At 39.2% G+C, this 20,637-nt stretch overlaps 1 protein-coding gene across 2 annotated transcripts in view; it reads left to right on the top strand.

Annotated features, from left to right (window-relative positions):
• Positions 1–975: 975 nt before the first annotated feature.
• VPS50 (VPS50 subunit of EARP/GARPII complex) overlaps positions 976–20,637 on the top strand; it is a 94,255-nt gene continuing 74,593 nt past the window's right edge. Inside the window, exons 1-6 of one of the 2 annotated variants that reach the window (XM_032991661.2) lie at positions 976–1,282; positions 3,539–3,607; positions 11,974–12,096; positions 12,706–12,777; positions 16,807–16,860; positions 20,540–20,610. In XM_032991661.2, coding sequence (XP_032847552.1) covers positions 1,250–1,282; positions 3,539–3,607; positions 11,974–12,096; positions 12,706–12,777; positions 16,807–16,860; positions 20,540–20,610 — 422 coding nt within the window. In that variant the 5' untranslated portion in view covers positions 976–1,249. The remainder of the gene's footprint in view (positions 1,283–3,538; positions 3,608–11,973; positions 12,097–12,705; positions 12,778–16,806; positions 16,861–20,539; positions 20,611–20,637) is intronic. The other variant, XM_032991663.2, reaches the window with a different exon arrangement.

Below are 20,637 nucleotides of genomic sequence, written 5' to 3'. Positions count from 1 at the left end.
TTTCTATAGAACTCTAGCTTGTGCTGGTTGCTAAAGGGCATTTAAACTTAATGCAAATCAAACCTCGTTCATTTTTAATAAAAGCACCTGCATTAAAGCAACTTTAGTCACAGCACTAACATTCTGAACACTTCTGAGTATTTCTGCAAATTGTAGTGATTAATGAGAAGTAACTTTGTTATGTGATAAACTTGTTAGAGGTTTTCCACAAAAATAATTACAGACGATATTCGCAATGGTAGCTGTAAGTAATGAATTCTTGCTAAAGAATGCAGGGAAGAGTCCACTGGTCCTGACATTCATTGCCACTGTGCTGGTTCAAACAGAGCAGCACGCCTGCTTTTACCTGACATACCCTGCAACAATTTACCAGCCAGAGGAGGGGCTAAATAATAATGGGATTAGGAAAAGCATGCTGAGCTGACCCATGTGCAGACTTCAGTAACTTCAAAAAGACAGTCTTTTCTGCAGGTATTACTATGCCACAGTGGATGTGTTGGTAGCTTTATTATTCAATGTTATCTCCAGTTCAGCAAATTACAGGATAGGCGCATCATCCGTGAACAGGTCCAACATTCTTGTGTGTAACACCCAAAATAACCCCAGGCAAACAGCAAACGGTTATTATCTAAGCTTATTTTCGATCTAGTCTGTCTGTTTATCTCATCTTCAAATGCTCAATAAACATCCCCTGACCCCAGAGAAACCCTCGGCCTCATGGGCCACCAGTGACAGTCGAGGCGTTCGTGGATATAAACATGACGAAGACGGCAAAGCAGAGCACCGGGTTTGGCGACTTGCGTTTACAAACAGCAGTTTGCCCTTACAAACTGCTTTCAAACGGCAGGCTGCCGAACTGCGAGCTCCTTCCACGGCGCCGAAAGGGCTGCCTTGGCCGCCCCGGGCCTTCCCGCCTCCCTCAGCCACCGCGGCGGCTGGATCCGCGCCGCCCGGCAACGGCCGCGCCCCGCTCCCGCTCCCGGCCACCCCGGCCCGGCCCGCGCCCCGTAGAGCGGAGCCGCCTCCAGGCCGGGCGGCACCGCCGGGGCGGGAGGAGCCGCCGCAGCCCGCCGCCCTCCCAGCCGCGCTGACGGGGGTTGTAGTTGGGCGCCACCGCCCGCGGACTACCGGTCCCAGGGAGCAGCGGGCGGGCCCTGTCAGGTGGCGTCCAACATGGCTCCCGCGTCCCCGCCGGGGCCCGCGGCCGTGCGGGGCTGCTGAGCGCTTTTGGGGCGGCGGCGACACCATCATGCAGAAGATCAAGTCGCTGATGACCCGTCAGGTGAGCGGCTCGGGTCCGGGGGTGCCGTGCCGGGACCCAGGACCAGGAGGGTGCCGGGTCCGGCCATCCTGACGGGCCTGCGGGGCGCGGGCATCACTCCCGGCCCTGCTCCTGGAGAGAGGGAAGTCGTGGTGTGTCTTAGCTCCTGGTACGCATACATCCAGTTTGGGTTTTTTTTTTTTTTTTTTTTTTTTTGTTTGTTTAAATCAAGAAATGGAAGCGTGCACAGGTGCCAGCACTTAGCTTGTGCGGTAACAGACAAATCGCTGTTAAAGATGACACAGCTGGTTTGTGTCAGTTTCTTTTTTTTCACGTATAGTTTCGGAGTGATGGGCCGTGGCACTGTAACATGGCTTTGTCTGGTAGCAAACGCTTTTGATGAAAAGGGAGGCAAGGCAGTGGAGGTGCCGGGGAAATACATATATATACAGATGGGCACATATTGAATGTGTGCTGGAGTCCTTAATGTGTTCCTGTTAGCCTGTTTCTTTGTATCAGTTGTTTCTAGGATTATGTTGATCTAGTCTATATTTGAGCCAGTATTTCTAAGGTCATAAGCCTTTTTAAAGGAGGGTATTAGAAGACCATTCAAGTCATTCATATATATGAAATACCTCTAGAATGAAGCCTGTTTGCCTGTGTGTCTACATTTGAGAACTTTAAAGATCACTGGAGTCACCCACCACATCAGATATTCTAGTTAGTTATGGAAATTGATGTGAAATTGAACTTTTTTTTTTTTTTTTTTTTCCTAAACTACATCCTCAGAGTTGTGATGCTTATGTGGGAGACAGGGCTTAGAAATGGACACCAGCATAGAAGTTGAATTTTCAAAATAAATGTTCTGCTCCCCTTCAGCATAGGGGTAGACAATCAGTTTGACTAAGAGGATTTGTCTGCCAGTGTGAAAATGTTGTGGTCTGAAAATGATTCCATTTATGCAATTCTCAGCTTTTGGGAAGGATTAAGTTCCATTTAGCATTTGATAAGTGACACTTTTTACTGCTTCTGAGGGTAAGTACTGCAGATTTTTGAGAGGATGTGTGGAAGATTTCATGTGAAGTATGAGAAGCTGCAGCAGTTGCTTTGTTTGTTTGTTACCTTGAATTTTCAGTGCATAGAGGTGAGTCATCTTTGGTGGTGGTAACTGGAAAGGGGAGGATGTTTTGAAATGTTGCACAAGGAAATCTGAGACTCAAAGCCAAAATTAAGAGGTTTTGCATCTCAGGAAGATGAAACAATTGCAAAATGTAGTAGTTACCATGGAAGTGATGAACTTGTAAAACACATTATCAATATCAAAGGATAAATACAAACTGTTCTCATCATAAACTCACATAGTAATTGCATAGGCCCTGTTGTTTCAGGAAAGTGTAGGTACCCACAGCCTGAAAGGGGCTTGGAAACAGTACTGTTAGCATTGATCACAAGAGTAGGAGGGAAGTCTGCCTGAAACTCTTGGCTCACGTTGACACCCTGAAGTCTTGAGGGAAACGAGTCAGAACTGCATCTGAAACTTGAACGTTTAGATTTACCTCTGCCTCGGGAGCTGACAGAAAACGTGCTAAGCAGCATGTTCTGTGGCATTGCTTATATTCACATATTGAATGTGCTGGACATTCATCAAACACTCAGCTGGTTAACTGATACTTCCTGTACAAAGCTTCAGTCAGCAGACTGGAGCTATATGTGTTTTAAAGAGTAATAATTATATAAAACAGCTAATGTGGCTTATGCATCTTTTTCAGTTTAGTTATACATAAGGAAAACCAGTCCTAATTGTGTTACATGCTAAACAGACAAATATGCCATCAAGCAAAAATAGTATCATTTTGCTACAGGGTAAGTAGTGCTTAACTTGAATTCGGTTATTGGATTCTGTCAAACGATTTAGTTGATGGAACAAAATATGTTATGTTTTTGCATACATAGGCATTTTTAAACTTAAAATAACATATGGAAGTTGAGAGGAGAATATAAGTGAACTTAATGAAGGGAATGTTAGTGCACTGTACTGAAAAGATACATATTGCAGCACGAAGTTGGAAATGCCTACATGTTTGAGGAGCATAACTTGTACACCAGTTGTCTTGCTTAAGTGTTTATAGAATAAAGTCTCAGCCTTCCAGCCTCACATCAGTGTAATTTATTTAAGAACTTGTAAGTATATATTCAACACCAGGTAAGACTTGTGCAGTTTGATTGCAAGACACATAAAGTAATCAGTCTTAACTGACTATTAAAATTCTTTTAAAGGGTCTAAGAAGTCCTCAAGAGAGTGCTCATGACCTCAGTCCTATTGAAAGCTTTCGGATTCCTAGTAAGGTATGATACACAGTCCCTCCACTTCCTTAATTTTTAGTTTTTCATTTTATAGTTAGATTACACTTATTTGTTGTTTGTTTGTGGGTTTTTTGTTTGTTTTTTTGTTTTTAAGATCAGGTTTGCTCTTGTTCTTTGACAGCTTTATTTCATGCTGAGAATCTTTCAAAATATTTTTATGAAAGAATTAAGAGCTGTGAAGGAAAACAGCTCACTAACTCAGAATGAAGTTTCTTTCTTAGAACTTTTGAGTTGTCACTGGATGCTAATATTCTGATATTGATATTATCTAGGTTTCCTGCTGGAACAAAATAAATAAAGAAGGAAGAAGAAAAGTGCCTTTTTTTTTTTTTTTTTTTTTTTTTGCAACTTTGGAAAGTAGATGGTATATGGGCAGCCTGTATAGTCTTAATATTTAGTGTCTTCATGGTTTTTGTGCCATAAATATATTTTGTATTTTCATGGTTTTAATCATCTTCATATATAATGAACTTAATGTTCTACTTTATTATTACAAAGCTATAACATTTAAAGTTTTTTGTCTTTTTTGTGGTCTCGGTACTTAAATTATGCCAGCTTACTCTTTTCTCAGAAATCATGATGAAAAATCTGGGTGCGAGGGAGCGATTGTCACAATATTTGACTGTTCCTTATAACCTGTTGATCTGAGTGGATGATTTGCAAGACTTACTGTGGATGCTGTTTATTATTTTCCCCTAATTTGGACTTCACCTTTAACCAATGAGATATTTAAGTTACTGACTTGAATTTGGATGCCTTATTTTACAATAGTTTAGAAAGAACAAAACAAAAACCCCTTGCGTTTCTTTGTCTCTATATAAGTACTATATAATATGTTTCTTGTGCTGAGACAGACCAGAAGATCAGTGTTACTGCATGTTTAAAAAATCAAGTAATCTCTGAATTGGTACATAATACTCTGTTAAACAGTGGTCAATACACTGATTTAAAAGAGCAAAAGTATTCAGTTGCAGTGATGTTGAAAGAACAGTCTCATCTCCACAGCTTAGATTTCAAAATTGCAGATTCCTGCCACCCACTGAGCATCCAGTTTCAAACTGTCTTTTTTGCCAAGTTGACTCTCCAGGTAAAAGTAGATGTAGGGTATCTTGTCTGGGTTTCCATTCTATAATAGTTTGATGTTATGTGTCTGGTAAGCTTGCACCTTGTATCAATAACAATGGGAAATCAAATACCTCTCAATAATTTGTATTTTTTCCTTATACATTTATGTCAAACATTTATAACATGAGAACATCTGCAACTGTTCTGCAAACAGAATGTCATTGGAGTTATAAATTCTGTGCCTGAAAAGCCAAGCTTGCATCAACATTAGAACTTTTCACCTTTTTTTTTTTTTAATTTATAATATTACAGTATTATTCTCTCCTGTGCCACAGAATAAAGCTATATTTTTCAGCCTTTTAGTATGTTTGTTTCCTTTCAAAATGTTTTAGGTATTTCTCAGAATAACTACTGTATTCAGAATGTACATTGTATATTCAGAATATGCATTCAGAATATAGATTCTGAGTTGCTTACGTTAATTTTACCTTCTCAACAAGCTGTGTTGAGTGAAACTCTTATAAATTTGCCTGGTTACCTGATTATCTGGACAATGCTCTTAGTCCTATGATGGAATTTTAGGTAGCCCTGCGAGGAGCAGAGAGTTGGGCTCTATGATCCTTATATGGGTTCCTTCCAACTTGAGATAATCTATCATTCTAAGAGAATGTTGAATAAAACTACTGTGTTTTGATCAGTTTAACTCCTGGCTATGATCCCAAGCCATTTGTCATGGTAACTTTACTTCCAATCATTTCTTTTAGGGGAAGGATTTATATAGTCATGCCTCCTTAGCTTTGCTAAAACCTTTATTGTAGGATTTTACTTTTCAAATGATGAGACATTGGATGAGGCACAGTAATATGTCTTCTGTCACGGTTTCTTGAAAACAGGGATTTTGAGGGGTGGGGAGGGGGAGATGCTGTCTGTGTTTGTGGTATAAGTAACCGTCAAGGAGATTAGGTTTCAGTACTCCACAGAAGTTGAAAGTCATTGAGCTTTTGGATATTGGTGTTTGTTTTGAATGGAAGCTATATTCGATGCCATGGCAACATGCTGATGTCACAAATCACAATTGCATTGTAATTTCAGGATCAGGCAGCTTCGCTGGATATAAGATAACGCCTCTCATTAATTATCTTATTATAATTAGACAAGTTTGATAAAGAGAATTCACTTTTGAATGCAAAAGTGAAGACTAAAGAAAAGGTGCAGGTTTTTAAAAGCGGAGAGTAAAAGCCTAACTTCATACTGTTGCAGGCTGCTATTGGAACTCATATATTGTTCTCTGCTGCTATGTTTTAATAACTACTTTTGTTTATATCTTGAATAAATAAAGTGTCAAGCTCACCAGCCAGATACTGTTTTGATGATAGAATGGTTATGATGCTGCACTTTCATCATCACACTTCTAAATTCAAAGTGGTATCTCCAGATTGATTTAGTGCAAGTATTACTGAAAGTTTCAAAAGCTGATTTAAAGTCAGAGAGGTATACAGGATGAAAGGCTGCAAAACCAGCATGAATTACTGAAAAGAGCGCAGCCATTGCTAGATAATGCTAGCTCCAGGGACGAAACCATGTTTTTGAAATGGGGGACTCACACTAGTGTAGAGGTTAAATAGGAAATACGGAGCACAGGAAGAATAATATGTTGACATTGCATTCCCTGAGGGGGAAACCAGCAAAATTCTTTTGGGTCTTGATACCTGAAAGTTGTGGATTTGCTGACTGGTGGCTTGCTGGCAAGCATGTTAAAGTGACGACTGTGTTCCTCCATTTATTTGTTTTTTTTTTTTTTTTTTTTTTATTTTAAAAACAATTAATTGGTACGTGGATTGGTACCTCTGAGGGTATACACTCACATCAACCAGTACTCCAATAAATTCTGCAGCTATTTTGAAAAATTTCAATTAGCTTCCATCATATGAAGGCAAATCAGCAAACTTTCCTTGTGTTTTAATGCAGACTCATACCGCCAACTTGGTCACACAGAGAAATAAGTGTATAATAGTTTTAAGTCTGTGATATAGTCTGTAGATAAGGCAAATCTGAACTGCAAGGCCAGATTTCCAGAAGAGAAAGCTGTCTGCAGAGAGATTTAATTTTTTTTTTTGAATGAGATAACTTACTTCATCTGTGTGCCCTGATCATCCTGGGGAACTGTAATTCTTTTTGAACCATTCTGTTATTGTCAGCTTTGTTGTTTCCCAAGCTGATAACAGTTTTGTTCAGTAGATTCTGTCAGAAAAGGGTGAGATAGGTATTTTGTACACTTGAATTCAAGTGTGGGGGTAAATAATGAGTTATCTTTGAATTAGGTTATGTTTATCTTGATGATAATCAGCTCATACACTATATACAAGTATTAATTGACTCTGTGGCTTATGTTGGTAAACAACACTGAAAGTTTATTTTTTTAATGCTTTTCCTATAGATACAGAAGTGTGGCTTTCTTGATCTGTGTAGGTTTCTATTTCCCCGGCAGCAGCTGAGAGCTTTTCAGGAGTGCATTCAGTGGTGGTGTGACTAATATCTGTTCTATGGATCAGGCTTTGTTGATCTCTCCACCAGGAGAATTGTTTTCACAGCATAGTGTTTGTTTTGGGAGAGTGAGCACTTGTTAAAGAGTACTCTGTATACATACCGAAGAAGGAAAGATCAAAAGAAGGTTCTGTGCATTTCATGTGAAAGATAAGGGAATACCACAAACTTCCCTGTGGGGCTGCCTTCCCTAGCTGTGGATTAGCTGGGGGATTGGTGGGGGAAGAAAAAAATAATAGTTTTGAGGTGAGTTTATAGATATAGTTATACATATATTAGGAGACATATAATATATAAATATCTCTTTTTATATAGATAAAAGATTGTGTGTGTATATATATAAAAAATATTTTTATACTTTTTTTCTTATTTCATGGTGGTAGGATGCTACAGTGTATCTGCTGATTAAATCTGTTGAGCAGGGCCAGTATCCTGGTTTTTAGGATTAGCTTTTAACATAGGTGTTATCCACATTCAGAATGGAGGGATCTAAACTGACAGTGTGTTCACTGGTGTGTTTTTGGCTTATGACAAAGAGAGGGAGGCAGTGTCCAAACGAGTACAGTTTAGACCTGGCCCCGGGCACTCTCTGTGTAGAGGTGCATAGGTTATTGCTGACCTTCAGCTTCTAATTAGATTAGAAATGTTCTAGATTTTTTTTTTTTTTTTTCTCTGAGTAGTATCAGTTAACTTTTTTTCAGTGTCTTTCATTTCCAAGTCTTTTGACTGATAGTGACTGGAATGCAGAAGGTGTTTGCTTCAACTCTCTACCAGTAATGCTTCATTCAACAGAGCAATATTGGTTTTGGTGTTATAGGCAGTGTAGAATACAAGGAGAGTGGGAGTGTGATGCACTGGGAAATAGCTGGGCAAGTCATCTAAAACTTGCTGAACTGCATTTCAGATGAGTTTGCAATGAAATGACTCTTCTGAAATATATTTCAAGGAGGTGCCGCAGGTTCTTAGACCTGTAAAATTCTATTTCCATAGAACAGGATGACAAAATAATGTGAGAAGTGTATGGACACCAACAGTGTGCGTTATTTAGCAATGGCTTCTTCAAGAATGCAAAGCTGTCAGATAGATAGGGTTTGTTTTGGTGGGTTTTTGTTTATTTGTTTTGTTTTGTTTGTTTTTTCTTCATTTTCTTTCCCCAGAAACTGATCCATTTAGGTGGCATTGTGAGACAGACCTGCTGCTTAGGGTTGCACTAATCGTAACCTGAAAGGCAGCCTATTTGGCAGGATAAATTGTCTTTCCATGAAAGTACTGGCAAAAAAAAATTTGCACATATGGCACCACAAGTGATGCAAGTTTTATGTACGAGGTGAAGTTTCTTGCTGAAAACTTGGGAAAAATGAATTGCCCCTGAAACAACATCTTAGATGGGTATGTTGGCCCACTACTGCTTGGACAGTTCCTACTGTTGAATGTGTGTATTAACCTGGGCAGGGGGATTGAAATTAATACTGTGGAGTCCAGTTTGCCAACATGCTTCTCTTCCTAATCTCCTGTGTATCTAACTGATTCAGTTTAGCAATGGTGAAGTTCTCTGCGTGATTATCATCATATGATACCCTCCGTCCCAATTTTTTAAGTTTTTCTATTCAGAATAGCACTTGGAATTGCTGAATTTTCAGAGAATTTACATAACATTTACTGTCAATTGTGTTTTAATGTTGATTTTTTTTTTTTTTAAAGGCAGATATTTAAGTGGCAATAGTTAGAAAAATTTTGAGGTGGGAGAGGGCCTTGAGGGATTTAATAGAGGTTCTCTCTCTACCTCTGCAAAGTGTGTGAGTACTCCAAGTGCTAAACCTGGCTTTCCTTGAGGGCCCTGAAACCGTGTGCTTCATATGTATATAGTAAAACGTTTTTGTATCATTAATTGAAGGGATGATGAAAATTGAATATCAGCAAATAAACATTAGCCAAGGATGTTTGCTTCCTTCAGTGATGAGTGAATAGATTGGCCTGGAGCATGTTAGTTATTTGAAACTAGTGGAGCATGATGGACTGGAAGCTGCAGTTTATTGTGGCATAAAGTCTGGTGGCAGACAGTGTAATTTATATGGGAGCTTAAGTTTATCCTGGAGAGTTGTTCCCACAAGCCTGCTTTTCTAGAAAGAATGAACAAGATAAAGAAAAACCCTGTCCATTTAAGAAATATTTTCCTAGGTAGTGTTTTGGCATGAAAGACTGAGATGATTCATCTTTCTGAGACAGGGTAATATGGTTTCTTAGTAATTTTCCTAGCCATATCAACATCAGCTTTATTTTTGTTCTGAAAACTGTGGTCTTCTACAAAGACAAAAAGGTCATTGATTAGATTTCATCAAAATGCTAATATTAAAAACAACCCTCCCAATTTATTATCACTTGGCTCTAAATCCAGAATATGTATCCATGATGATTTTCTTAAATCATCTTCAGGGGATGTCAATCACACTGACCTATGGCATTGACATTATATCACCAATATGACAAGATATCAGTAGTCTAGAAATTAAAATGATCCTGAAGAATTCTTCTTGGCTTTATTTTTTTTTAATTTTTTCTTTTAACAAACAACCGTGCAGGAACTTGTAGCCAAACATGAGATGATAAATTAGATGATTACTTTTGCAATAGTTCAGTGGACAAATTAAGATGACCCTGTTGCCCGTCTTGGTTAATTTTTAATTTTAGTTTCATATAGCTAAAACTCAATGTACTGTAAGATATTAAGCTAATTTATAGAGAGATGTATGATATAAAGCTGCCATTCGTTAGGGAGTCCAGAGGGAAATAATTTTTTGTTTGTTTTAAAGAACAGGAATGCATATGGTTAGGTAATAGATTCATTACTTCATAAATTAAATTATTGCGAGAGCGGTATGCTATTGAATCTGTATGTGTACATCCTCTGCCAATCCATGAACCCTCATGTGATGGAAACGTCAAAACCATAGATTAAAAAGCTGCAAAAGAGCAAGGTGCTGTTGTCACCTGTGTCGTCCCAGAAGTGTGCTCGCCCGGAGCAGGCCCGTGCTCAAAACCCATTTTCAAGAGTTTGTGTAACGAATAAAGTCGTTTTGCTTTGTTATTGTTATTTATTGTTGTTACATTGTTATTTGTGGGTATTACGTCCTTGTTTCTCTCAGGCCTGTGGCGCCCTCCCTCCCACAGCCTCCCGCCGGGCGCTGGCGGGGCGGGCCGGTGGGTTGCTGCGTTGAACCCCTCGGTGCGAGGCCGGCTTCCCCCTCGCCGGGAACCGCCGGTGGCAGTGACCCGTGGTGCCGTTTTCAGGCGGTCCCTCTGCGGCGGTCCGAGGCGCACGGGGCCCCTCGGGGGAGGAGGACGGTGGCTCCTCGGTGGCTCTGCCCGGGCTCACACAGCTCGGCTCGGAGCCGCCTCCCAGCTGCGGCTGCGCCCGCGCTCCAGCGGGTGGCGCCCGAGCACCGCGGGTTCGGGGCCCGGGTTCGGGGCCCGGGTTCGGGGCCCGGGTTCGGGGCCGGCTGGGCTGGGGTTCGGGGCCAGCCCGCGCCCCTCCTCCCTCCCCCTTTTCCCTGTGGAGGCTCCTGCTGACGTTCATCCAAACTGTTCACCCGTCACCCCTCGGCTACCTAATTGAGTAGAGAAACAGCACTTTGCTCTGTATTTAAAATGTCTCTTTGCCTCATAACGTGCACACGTGGACCTTATTTCAACTGATGTACAAAGTAAGCAAGTTAGTGGTTGTTTAGCCAATTAATCTAAAATCTGATCCCTCTAGACAGTGAAATAAGCCCCCTGAGCTCTGGGCAATTAAAATACCAGCACCTTGTCTCACTGTAACAACTCAACATTGTTGGGAGGCTTGGGATCTTTATGGGACGCTTCAGTCCACTGGATTGGGTTAAATTCCAATACTGAGCATTATATCTTGATTTTTGGTGAAAGAATATCCTGGCACCACTTGTTTTTGAGTCTCTGAGAAAGGATTTTCATTCCTTTGGTGGGAACAGTCTCTGGGAGAGAGCTAGTTTTAGATGAAATATTCAGTATACGAGGGGAAGAGGAGGCTCATGCTCAGTCATGGAAGGCTGTGACAGCAAGGAGGGGGTGCTCACCTCTTGAATATTAGCTTTCAGAGAGGTGACAGCGCACCTCTGCTTAATTCATCCTGCTAGTAGGAGAAAAATCTGAAATCTCTTAATTTTGTGCAAAGGCGGCAGGTCTGTTCTGGTTTTATCCGTAAAAAATAAGTGTTTAATGGCATGACTTTTATTACAGTGACTTGTGAAGGCTGAACTGAAAAGTTATATGTTTGTAGTGACACTGCCTACCTTACGTTTACAAAGGTGGTTCTGGTTAGAAAAATACAGGTTTTGTTTGTTACTTTTTTGTGTGTTTTTTTTTTTTTTTTTTTTTTTCCTTCTGGAGAAATAGCCTGCCAATTTATTTTTAGTCTATTATGAGACTTAATAAACTTAAGGAGGAAAAAACTGTGGACTCAACATGCATTTGTGCCATAAATGTACTGATGAAAAGTGTTTAAGTTATCTGCAACGCTGAAGTCTACACTATGTTCTTTGAAAAGATTTAAATATCTTGCTCTGTAATGGAAAGAACAAGTTGCAGTATACTGGTCTTTCTGTTCTTTGCCATTGCTTCTTGTACTAATGTTGTAAATGGCTTTTGAAAAATACTTATTCTGGTAAAACGTTGTTCTTAGGATGTGATATTATATCATGGAAATCCTTTTTTGTTTTGCGAAGGAGGAGCTCAGAGAACTGCGTGAAGAACCAACTGATCCTCAAGCTCAGCAAGAAATAATTAATAGCATTGAAGAAGTTTATTTTTCCAATGATTCCTTTGATATTGTGAAGTATGAGTTAGAGGTAAGCTGTTGTCTTAAAAGAAAAGACAATAATATAACAAAAAAATGAGGGTCAAAAGTATGCTTGTTTCAATGATCTATTTTTTGTTTTGTTTCTTACATCTTGCATTAACACTGTACCCTCCTGCCTCATCTTGCCGTTGTTTGGAGCTTCTAGCATATAGTATTGGTATGGAATCTCTTTTAACATGGTAGAATTAGTATCAGTTGTGCTAACAGGCACTTCATAATTTAAACTATAGTGAAAAAGCCAAAGTAGTTGGAGGGGAGAAAAAATTCTGTTCTATATTATGGGTATTTTTTTAGCAAGCTTACCGAGACATAATGATTTCAGTGATTAGGGGGGATGTGTGTATATGTATATGGCATAAAGTAAGGTAACTTTGACATAATTACGATATTATGTGATGTAATTATGATAATGCATTGCTTATCTTAACACTGTTGTATTTCAGTATCCATAATTTGCAATAACGGATTAATTCTGCAAATTAGATTGCAGAAGCAATAAAAATATTACTTTAATGGAATGGATTGGTTAGTTAATACTACCTGTGTATTTAACATCCTTTTAATTTCTCACTGAATTTGATTTATTGTTTACATGCAGAGGCTTCCTCCAGTACTTAGTCTTCAAGAACTGGAAGAGTACAGAGAAAAATTAAAACAACAGCAAGCTGCTGTAAGTAAAGTTGTTTCCTCTGTACCCTCAGGCAATTTGTTGTATTGTCTATAAGTCTGTCCAGAAGTGTAACTGAAAAAGTTTTGATTTCTTAAACACATTAGATATTAAGCATTTTTTCTTTTAATATTGTATTGTATGCTTTTATAGTGGAAAATTGTATCAGTAAATCATATAATCATATGAAATCATGGAATGAAATCTCAGTGATAAGTATTGTAGCAAGGAGGAAATGTGTTTTTTCTTTAGAAACTTGATTTCCTGAATACTTAGCTTTTCCTATGTATGCAAGAAAAGTAAGCTGTTCAACACAGCTCTGAATAGTGCGGCTGTATCTCTTTTTTTGAGGGATTTCTGGTAATGTAAAACATAAAATGTTTTAAAAATTCTTTCTTTAGATATGCTATTTTCTCTTATTTTTAATTTGACAATTTGTTAATCAGCCACAGGGGGTTTTAGTGATTACTGTTACAAAGTTATTACAAAGTGAAACAAATTAAATATAACTATGAATTATAACTTTAATTTATGGGGGGAAGTTGGAGTTGCAGCTTCTGAAAGGTACTTGTTTTGGCTTTATTTTTTTTAAATATTCATAGGTTAATTACTGATTCATTGTTCTTTTAAAGATGAATAATATGGTATGGGAAATGAATGTATTAACTGTGACATTTGGAGAGTATCTGCAAGTAAAATAATATTAATAATTCTAATTCATGTCTTTAAATGAATGAAACGTCCAGAAGGAGAATACTGGATCATTAACAATACATGGAGAACCAGTTCCTTCTGCCTAAAACTTCTTTTCCCAGAATAAACTTATGAAATTCTGTAAAGTATTAGTGAGAAGTTGAGCAAATGAATATTCCATGTTTCTCACCAAGAAGTAGAAGGAAAGAAGTTGAAAGTGGGTGGTGGTTTTTGTGTTTGTGCTGTTTTTGGGGTTTTAAAGTTTAAGAGGACTTCTGGCGGTGACCTGGTTTTGCAAGGAAATACACTCAAGGCTGAGACACAACTTCACTGAGATATGCTGGTTAATCCTAATACCTGTTACCAATGTCTTGGCCATTCTACCTGCATGATGGGAACCAGCTGCACCTAGAGCAGAAGTTTCAGTGCACGGCTGCTGCTGAAGCATGTGAACTGGAAAGCACATGCAGCTAATGAATAATAGGGGTGAGAAATAAACACAAGGTTTCCAGTAAATATGGCCCAGATGTGTCTGTCTTTTCTAAACCAAACAAAAACTCTTAAAGCCAAAACCTTTGACAAGAAACATGTGTCCAATTCTTTCCCCACCATCCCCCCCCAGTCAGGATTGGGCGTTTCTTGTGCCTTCCTTAATCTAGTGTAAATGTCATTCTGCTATAGGATGAAATTTCCTGGGTTTATTTTCCTCCTTGGGCACGTACCAAGTTGCTAAAATTTCTTGTATGCTGTATACCATGTCCTTGTGTCATATTTCCAGCTAGGGTGTGAGAGACTGCTGCATGTTTTCTTCTCTTGTCTCAATTATTGTCCATTTATCTTGTGATATGTCATTTAGACTACTGTCTGTGTTAAAGGATGTTAGTGCCTGTCATGGGAGACAGTACTGCAGAATGTAGTACGTTGTTAGTTCAGTTCTAAAAATTTTTTAATGCCGATTGTGAATAGATTATTAGATAGAGGGCTCAAGAAATCTGTTGACAAATTACCCAATACCTCTGCTTTTGAAAAAGAGTAAATACTGCCTTTGTGATTTCAGTGTGTATCTATAACAGCTGTAGGAATTTACAATAGTGGTTTAGAGATAATTCAAACTTCTAAATTTCTGTACCACAAAGCACTCAAATGAGTGTTTATGATAGGTAATAGAGCTCTGATCTTCCACTTCTCACTGATTGTTATCATCTGCTTTCGCACAGCTGGTCTTGGCCATGCTTTTATTTTTGGGGTCACCATAGACTGTATTTTCTGTGGTTTTGCCATTACAGTTTTCTATTCCATTGGATGGATTCCAACTCACTCAAGACTTCTTTGATATGTGTATCATGACAGCTTTAATTTCTCTAATGATCTTGGTACAGACAATTTGAATTAGGCTTTTTAGCTGTGCATCTGTTTGGTTTCATTTTAATTAGTAGACTGATATCCTCAGCTATATCTTTTTTTCTTCAGGAGATGAAATATTTTTTGCTGGTGTGATTAGGAAGAGAAATTTGTTTTGGAAAAAATTGCTTGGTCCCCTCAAAGAACATAGTTGTTTGTATGCATTGATAATTTCAGTCACATTCATTGCTAGCAGTTACAATTCTGGACTCCAAAAGTCAGGAATCAGTACAATTGTGTGGAAGATGCCAAAAGGGGTGGGACAACTTGTAAATGAATGAGAGTAGCCCGGGATAATACTGCTCATCCAAAAGAAAGAAAAAATCATAGCTTGTAAGCTGATAAAGGTAGTATCACAAAGTTCAGGGGGAAAAAAAAAAAAAAGGCTGTGGCAGATGCTTGACAGTGTTGAGGTTGTTATTAGTCAAGGGTAACTGAGAAGTTGAAAAACAGAGAAAAAACAGTGTAAAAAATGAAAATGAAACACATCTTTTATTCATGTGTACTGCTTGATGAATCCCTTTAATGGTGAAGAATCAAACTGTTAGATTTTTACTAGGGCAGTGCATGACTAGCGGGTATATCTCTGTCCTAGACTTTTTACAGGTACAGGGCTAGTGGGAAGAACAGATTGGAAAAGGGAGGTGAAAATTTCACAGTATATAGACTGTGCAGTGAAAAAACTTCTTTAGAGCCCCAAGGTCATGTAGACTTGTGTAGCGTTTGGCCTGATAATATCCTTTCCTGCCCCCACCCTGCTCTGGAGTGGTTCTTTTGCTGTCCAGCAGAAGAAAGCTTTGTTATTTATAAAACAGCTAAGAGGTTTTAAAATAGTTTTGTGATTATGGCCATTTTTTAATATGGAAGGAGAAAAGCATAGCTAGATATATGCCCCTTGTCCATATTGACAGCTGATGATATTGGAGTACTTTGAAGACTGTTTTGTATGCAGGTGCTTTTCCATGAGGATAGGAACTGACCTGGTGGAGCCACTGTAAGTTTGTTACAGGATTGCTGATTGAAGATCCCAACTTTGTGCTGTGTTTGACTAAGTGGTCAAATATATAAAAACCTCCTCATCTGTCTTTCCCAGTAGTGTGTTGTGGCCTGGCTGACTCTCATAGCCAGTTTTATTTTATTTTAATTTCTGGGAGTATTGTTTTCCCAAGAAGAATATCGAGCAATACCAATAATTTCTTTGTCATCATTGAAACTGTTTCTTCTTAAATATCTGTAGTCCCTGCTGAAAAATAAACCAAAACACACTATTCTCAAGCTTGTGTTTATATGACTATATGACTGCTAATGTTGCTTTTTTTTTTTTTTTTAACCTCATGTGTTTGCACACAAGAGACTAATCAGGGTAGCAATGCCCATTTTTAAATTCAGTACAGACAGCAGCTCTCAGTGGCATTCCACTTACTGTTCATTCAGAATAATGGAGAACATTTTAAAATATGCATGTTCTGCTTGCTACAGAAAGAGTATAATGTGCACAGGTTGAATATTCATTTTGAAGTGGATTTTATTTAATACAGTATCAGTCTGAGAGGTGGGTGTCCATATGGCTTAGATCTCCATAGTAGATGGTTAACTTAAATTTGTACTCTAGCAGTAGCATATGCAGAATGTAAACACTTGCAGTGTCGTATAGTATTTCTGTTTTCTATTTTAGCCTATTCCTTAACAAGCAGAGAGGCAAGGGATTAATTTAAAAATCCCTAGATGGAACTTTAAACATTTTTCTTATATTGCTTCTAAGGAAAGCTGATTGTAATTTTTAGGATTTTTTACCTTGTTGTGGCATATTTATTAATAAATTTGAAAACTACAGAACTAAATGACAGAGAATCACAACCTTGTGGTAGAACTTTAATATAGGGATGGCCTACTTAATTGAGATTGCTGTGTATCACATGTAATGTTCTTCTTTCTAAGGTGTCTAAGAAAGTTGCAGACTTGATTCTTGAAAAACAGCCTGCATATGTTCAGGTAGGACAACTAACAGTCACTTTATGAGTAAACCTCTCCATTTTGTACTGTTATAATGGTGCAGTTGTTTTATTGGGGATTAAATCTAGTAATTTGTTAGTGGAGATGCTGGAACTAGCATGTCTGTGTATGGAACTAGCTGTCTGTGTATGCTAAACCTGTATCTGCAGAGTGAAAAGATTCAAGTGAGTTTTGAGCTGGAGTACGTTAGGGTGATAAAGGCTTCAGCATATGACCATTTTAAGAAGGCTTTCTGAAAACATGAATTCACAAGCTTGACGAATACCTGTCATGGATTTGAACAGAAGCTTCTTTAGTGCCTGTGTTTAGGAATGGTTTCAGATCTTTTCCTGTAAGAGAAAACAGCAGGGACCTTTCTTAAGAGCACTTAACCAGAAACCTGCCACTAATCTGAGGCAGTCGTGAGAAGATGGAGTTAGAAGTAGAGCCTGAACATGTCAGGGATCTCTGAAAGCAAAACAAAGCAATACTGCTTTAGCTGCTTGCTGTAGAATATTGGCACAGCTCCTCTCCTTACTCCGAAAACATAATTGCAACAGCTGTCATAATGATTCTCTAAAGAGAAGGTGGTTCTTTTCTACCCATTTAATTTTAATGATGCCCCTATACATTTGGTCAGCTCTGCCTGATTTTATCTGCTCTTTCCAGGAAGTGACTGAGAATTCTGCAAAGTAAAAACTTGGGATTGTTATCAAAGTAGTCTGAGAATTACCCTGTGGTGGATAATTCTGTGTGCGTATATCACAGTCTTCATAAGGTAGCATAGAGGGGGGCAGAAAGGGCAATTGTATGGTATCAAATCCTTCTGGTATGGTTTTGCTAAAGTGCATGTTTGGAATTGATGTTGTTGAGCGAGTGCTGCTTTTTCTGAATCCAGCAGCTTCACTTTGAAAAACCCCTCTCAAGGCATAATAGTACTGTGGAGAATGCACAGCAAAATGCAAACAGCACAATGTTAATATTCTTATCACAGTAATGTATTAGTAAGGTGCACATGTTTTATACCAGGAAGTTCTTTCAGACGTTTCAAAAGGACAGTTAAAAATCCATTGTGCCACTAAGAATCTTATAAAAACATTTCTCAAATGCATGTTTGCCTGGTTAAGTCAGTAATCCTTCAATGTTAGTTATGGGCACAGTCTTGCACAGAGTTATTCTTGTCAGTAGACTTACTTATCAGAGGTTTACTGATGACACCAAGCTGTGTGGTGCTGTTGACACACTGGAGGGCAGGGATGCCATCCAGAGGGACCTGGACAGGCTGGAGAGGTGGGCCTGTGTGAACCTCCTGAAGTTCAACAAGGGCAAGTGCAAGGTCTTGCACATGGGTTGAGGCAATCCCAAGCACAAATACAGGCTGGACAATGAGTGCATTGAGAGCAGCCCTGCAGAGAAGGACTTGGGGGTATTAGTGGATGGAAAACTGACTGTGAGCCAGCAATGTGTGCTTGCAGCCCGGAAAGCCAACTGTGTCCTGGGCTACATCAAGAGAAGTGTGGCCAGCAGGTCAAGAGAGGTGATTTTCCCCCTCTACTTGGGTCTCATGAGACCCCACCTGGAGTACTGTGTCCAGCTCTGGGGACTTCAGCATACCAAGGACATGGACCTGCTTGAGCAGGTCCAGAGGAGGGCCATGAAGATAATCAGGGGGCTGGAGCACCTCTCAGTTATGAGGACAGGCTGAGAGAGTTGGGGTTGTTCAGCCTGGAGAAGGGAAGGCTCTGGGGAGACCTTCTAGCGGCCTTCCAGTACTGAAAGGGGGCTACAGGAAAGAGGAGGAGGGACTCTTTATGAGGGAGTGTAGGGATAGGTCGAGGGGTAACAGTTTTAAACTGAAAGAGGGTAGATTTAGATTAGATGTAAGGAAGAAGTTCTTCACTGTGATGGTGATGAGGGACTGCAACAGGTTGCCCAGAGCAGCTGTGGCTGCCCCCTCCTGGGAAGTGTTCAAGGCCAGGTTGGTTGGGGCTTTGAGCAACCTGGTCTAGTGGAAGGTGTCCCTGCCTGTAGCAGGGGGGTTGGAACTAGATGATCTTTAAGGTCCCTTCCAGTCCAAAGCATTCTATAATTCTATGATTTCTCGTGGGCGTCCCAGGTCTTACTTTCCCACTGACTGATGAAATTAACCTGCTGATGTGCTGTGCATACTTTGTAATGGCAGCTCCAATTCAATGTCCGATTATAGTAACAGATCATTAAAAGAAACAAAAACGCTGTTGACTCTCTGTCTCCTGGACATGTTTCCACTGTGCAGAGTAAAGTGTGGGGAAGTCATGGTTTGCACCCCATTCCGAGTATGAAGTACCTGTCAACAGGCACTACTATGGACTGAGAGTGGCATGGCGCAGACACAAGGCAAGGGATTTATAGTTTTCCCTCTCCTTAGAAGGAAAGGCATGCTTTAGGAACAACCAATAGGTGGAAGATTGGTTTTGAGATGAGAAAAGAAGTATTCAGCCCTAAATGCTGGATGGAATACTCCTCCTCCGGGGTCCATTAGGATGCACTCTCTCCCTGTGCCTCTCTATCCAGTCACATTTAAAGGAGAGATTTTACAGAATCCTTGCAAGAGGCAAGACTGGAATGGAATTGCTCCTTGATGTATGTGTTTCCTCATGAAAAAGGGAACAATGGCCTTTTGAATAGCTCTGACATTTGCAGAGTACTTTTTTAGTGAGAAGTAGGTACTGAGGAAAGTAATCTTAATTTGGTTTCTCAAGATATTACGCATATTGGCAACTAAGCTGTCAGTAACATTGGTAATATAAAGGAGGAACTGTATTTGGTGAAAGATGCAGATCAGTGATTTGTCAGAATTACTTGTATCCTTGTAGACTGACTAGGAGCTGATCTTAAACTGAACTAAACTTTAAAGTTGTTTCTCATATCTTTAGAATTAGATTAGTTTTCAAACAGAAAGTCTCTCTTCTCCCCATGGATAGCACTCGATATGTTTTGAAATGATGAGCAGTATTTAAAAAAAAAAAAAGTTTTTTTTTTATTTAGCATGGGGAGATGGTTCACTTTTCTACAGTGCTGTTCCTACCAAAAGAAATCCTAATAGGTATATAAAAATTTTATTTTTTTAAAGTTGTTGAGATTATGCTAGGTACTTCACAAAGTCAAAATCAAGCTAAATTCAGGTCACCTTTGCTGAAGAGTGTTCAGCTGAAATTCAACAGGATACAATTAAAGTTAATTTTGAAGTGACATCTATTAAATTGGTAGAACACAAGTGCTTCTAAAGAAGAAAATGCTGTGTGAAACATGATTTTTTTGGTTTTGCTGCTCTCTGGCATATTAATGCAAATTAAACCCTGTGCTTCTGTCCCTGAAGCTTTGATCGTTCTGCTGTGGTGCATTAATGGTATAGAGATTCTTAGGCTAAATGTAGAGTATATAAAAGTAGAGGGTCCCACGGCAATGAAAGTAGATTTCAAGTATCTTTCTTCAAAAGAGAATTCTATTTTAAAAGATAGTTTATATTAGTGTTACATTCCAGTGCTTAGCATATATAAAATGATGAAACAAAAAATATATAAAGTAACTCTACAAAGTCATTATAACATCTCAAGAGAAACCTACTAATCACTAGTCTTCACTGGTGTGTAGCACAACTTTAACTTGTGTATTTATTTAACCTGTTGTCTCTCTATAGGAACTTGAACGTGTTACATCATTGCAGACTGGCCTTCAGCTAGCAGCTGTTATCTGCACGAATGGAAGAAGGTATCTTGCTTAAATAATGGCAGAGAT

Source organism: Tyto alba, unplaced genomic scaffold (genome assembly GCF_018691265.1).
Source record: "Tyto alba isolate M040663 unplaced genomic scaffold, T.alba_DEE_v4.0 Super-Scaffold_38, whole genome shotgun sequence".
Classification (NCBI taxonomy): Eukaryota; Metazoa; Chordata; class Aves; order Strigiformes; family Tytonidae; genus Tyto; species Tyto alba.
The sequence above is the reverse complement of the archived record's forward strand: the minus strand, read 5'-3'. Positions and strand labels throughout refer to the sequence as shown.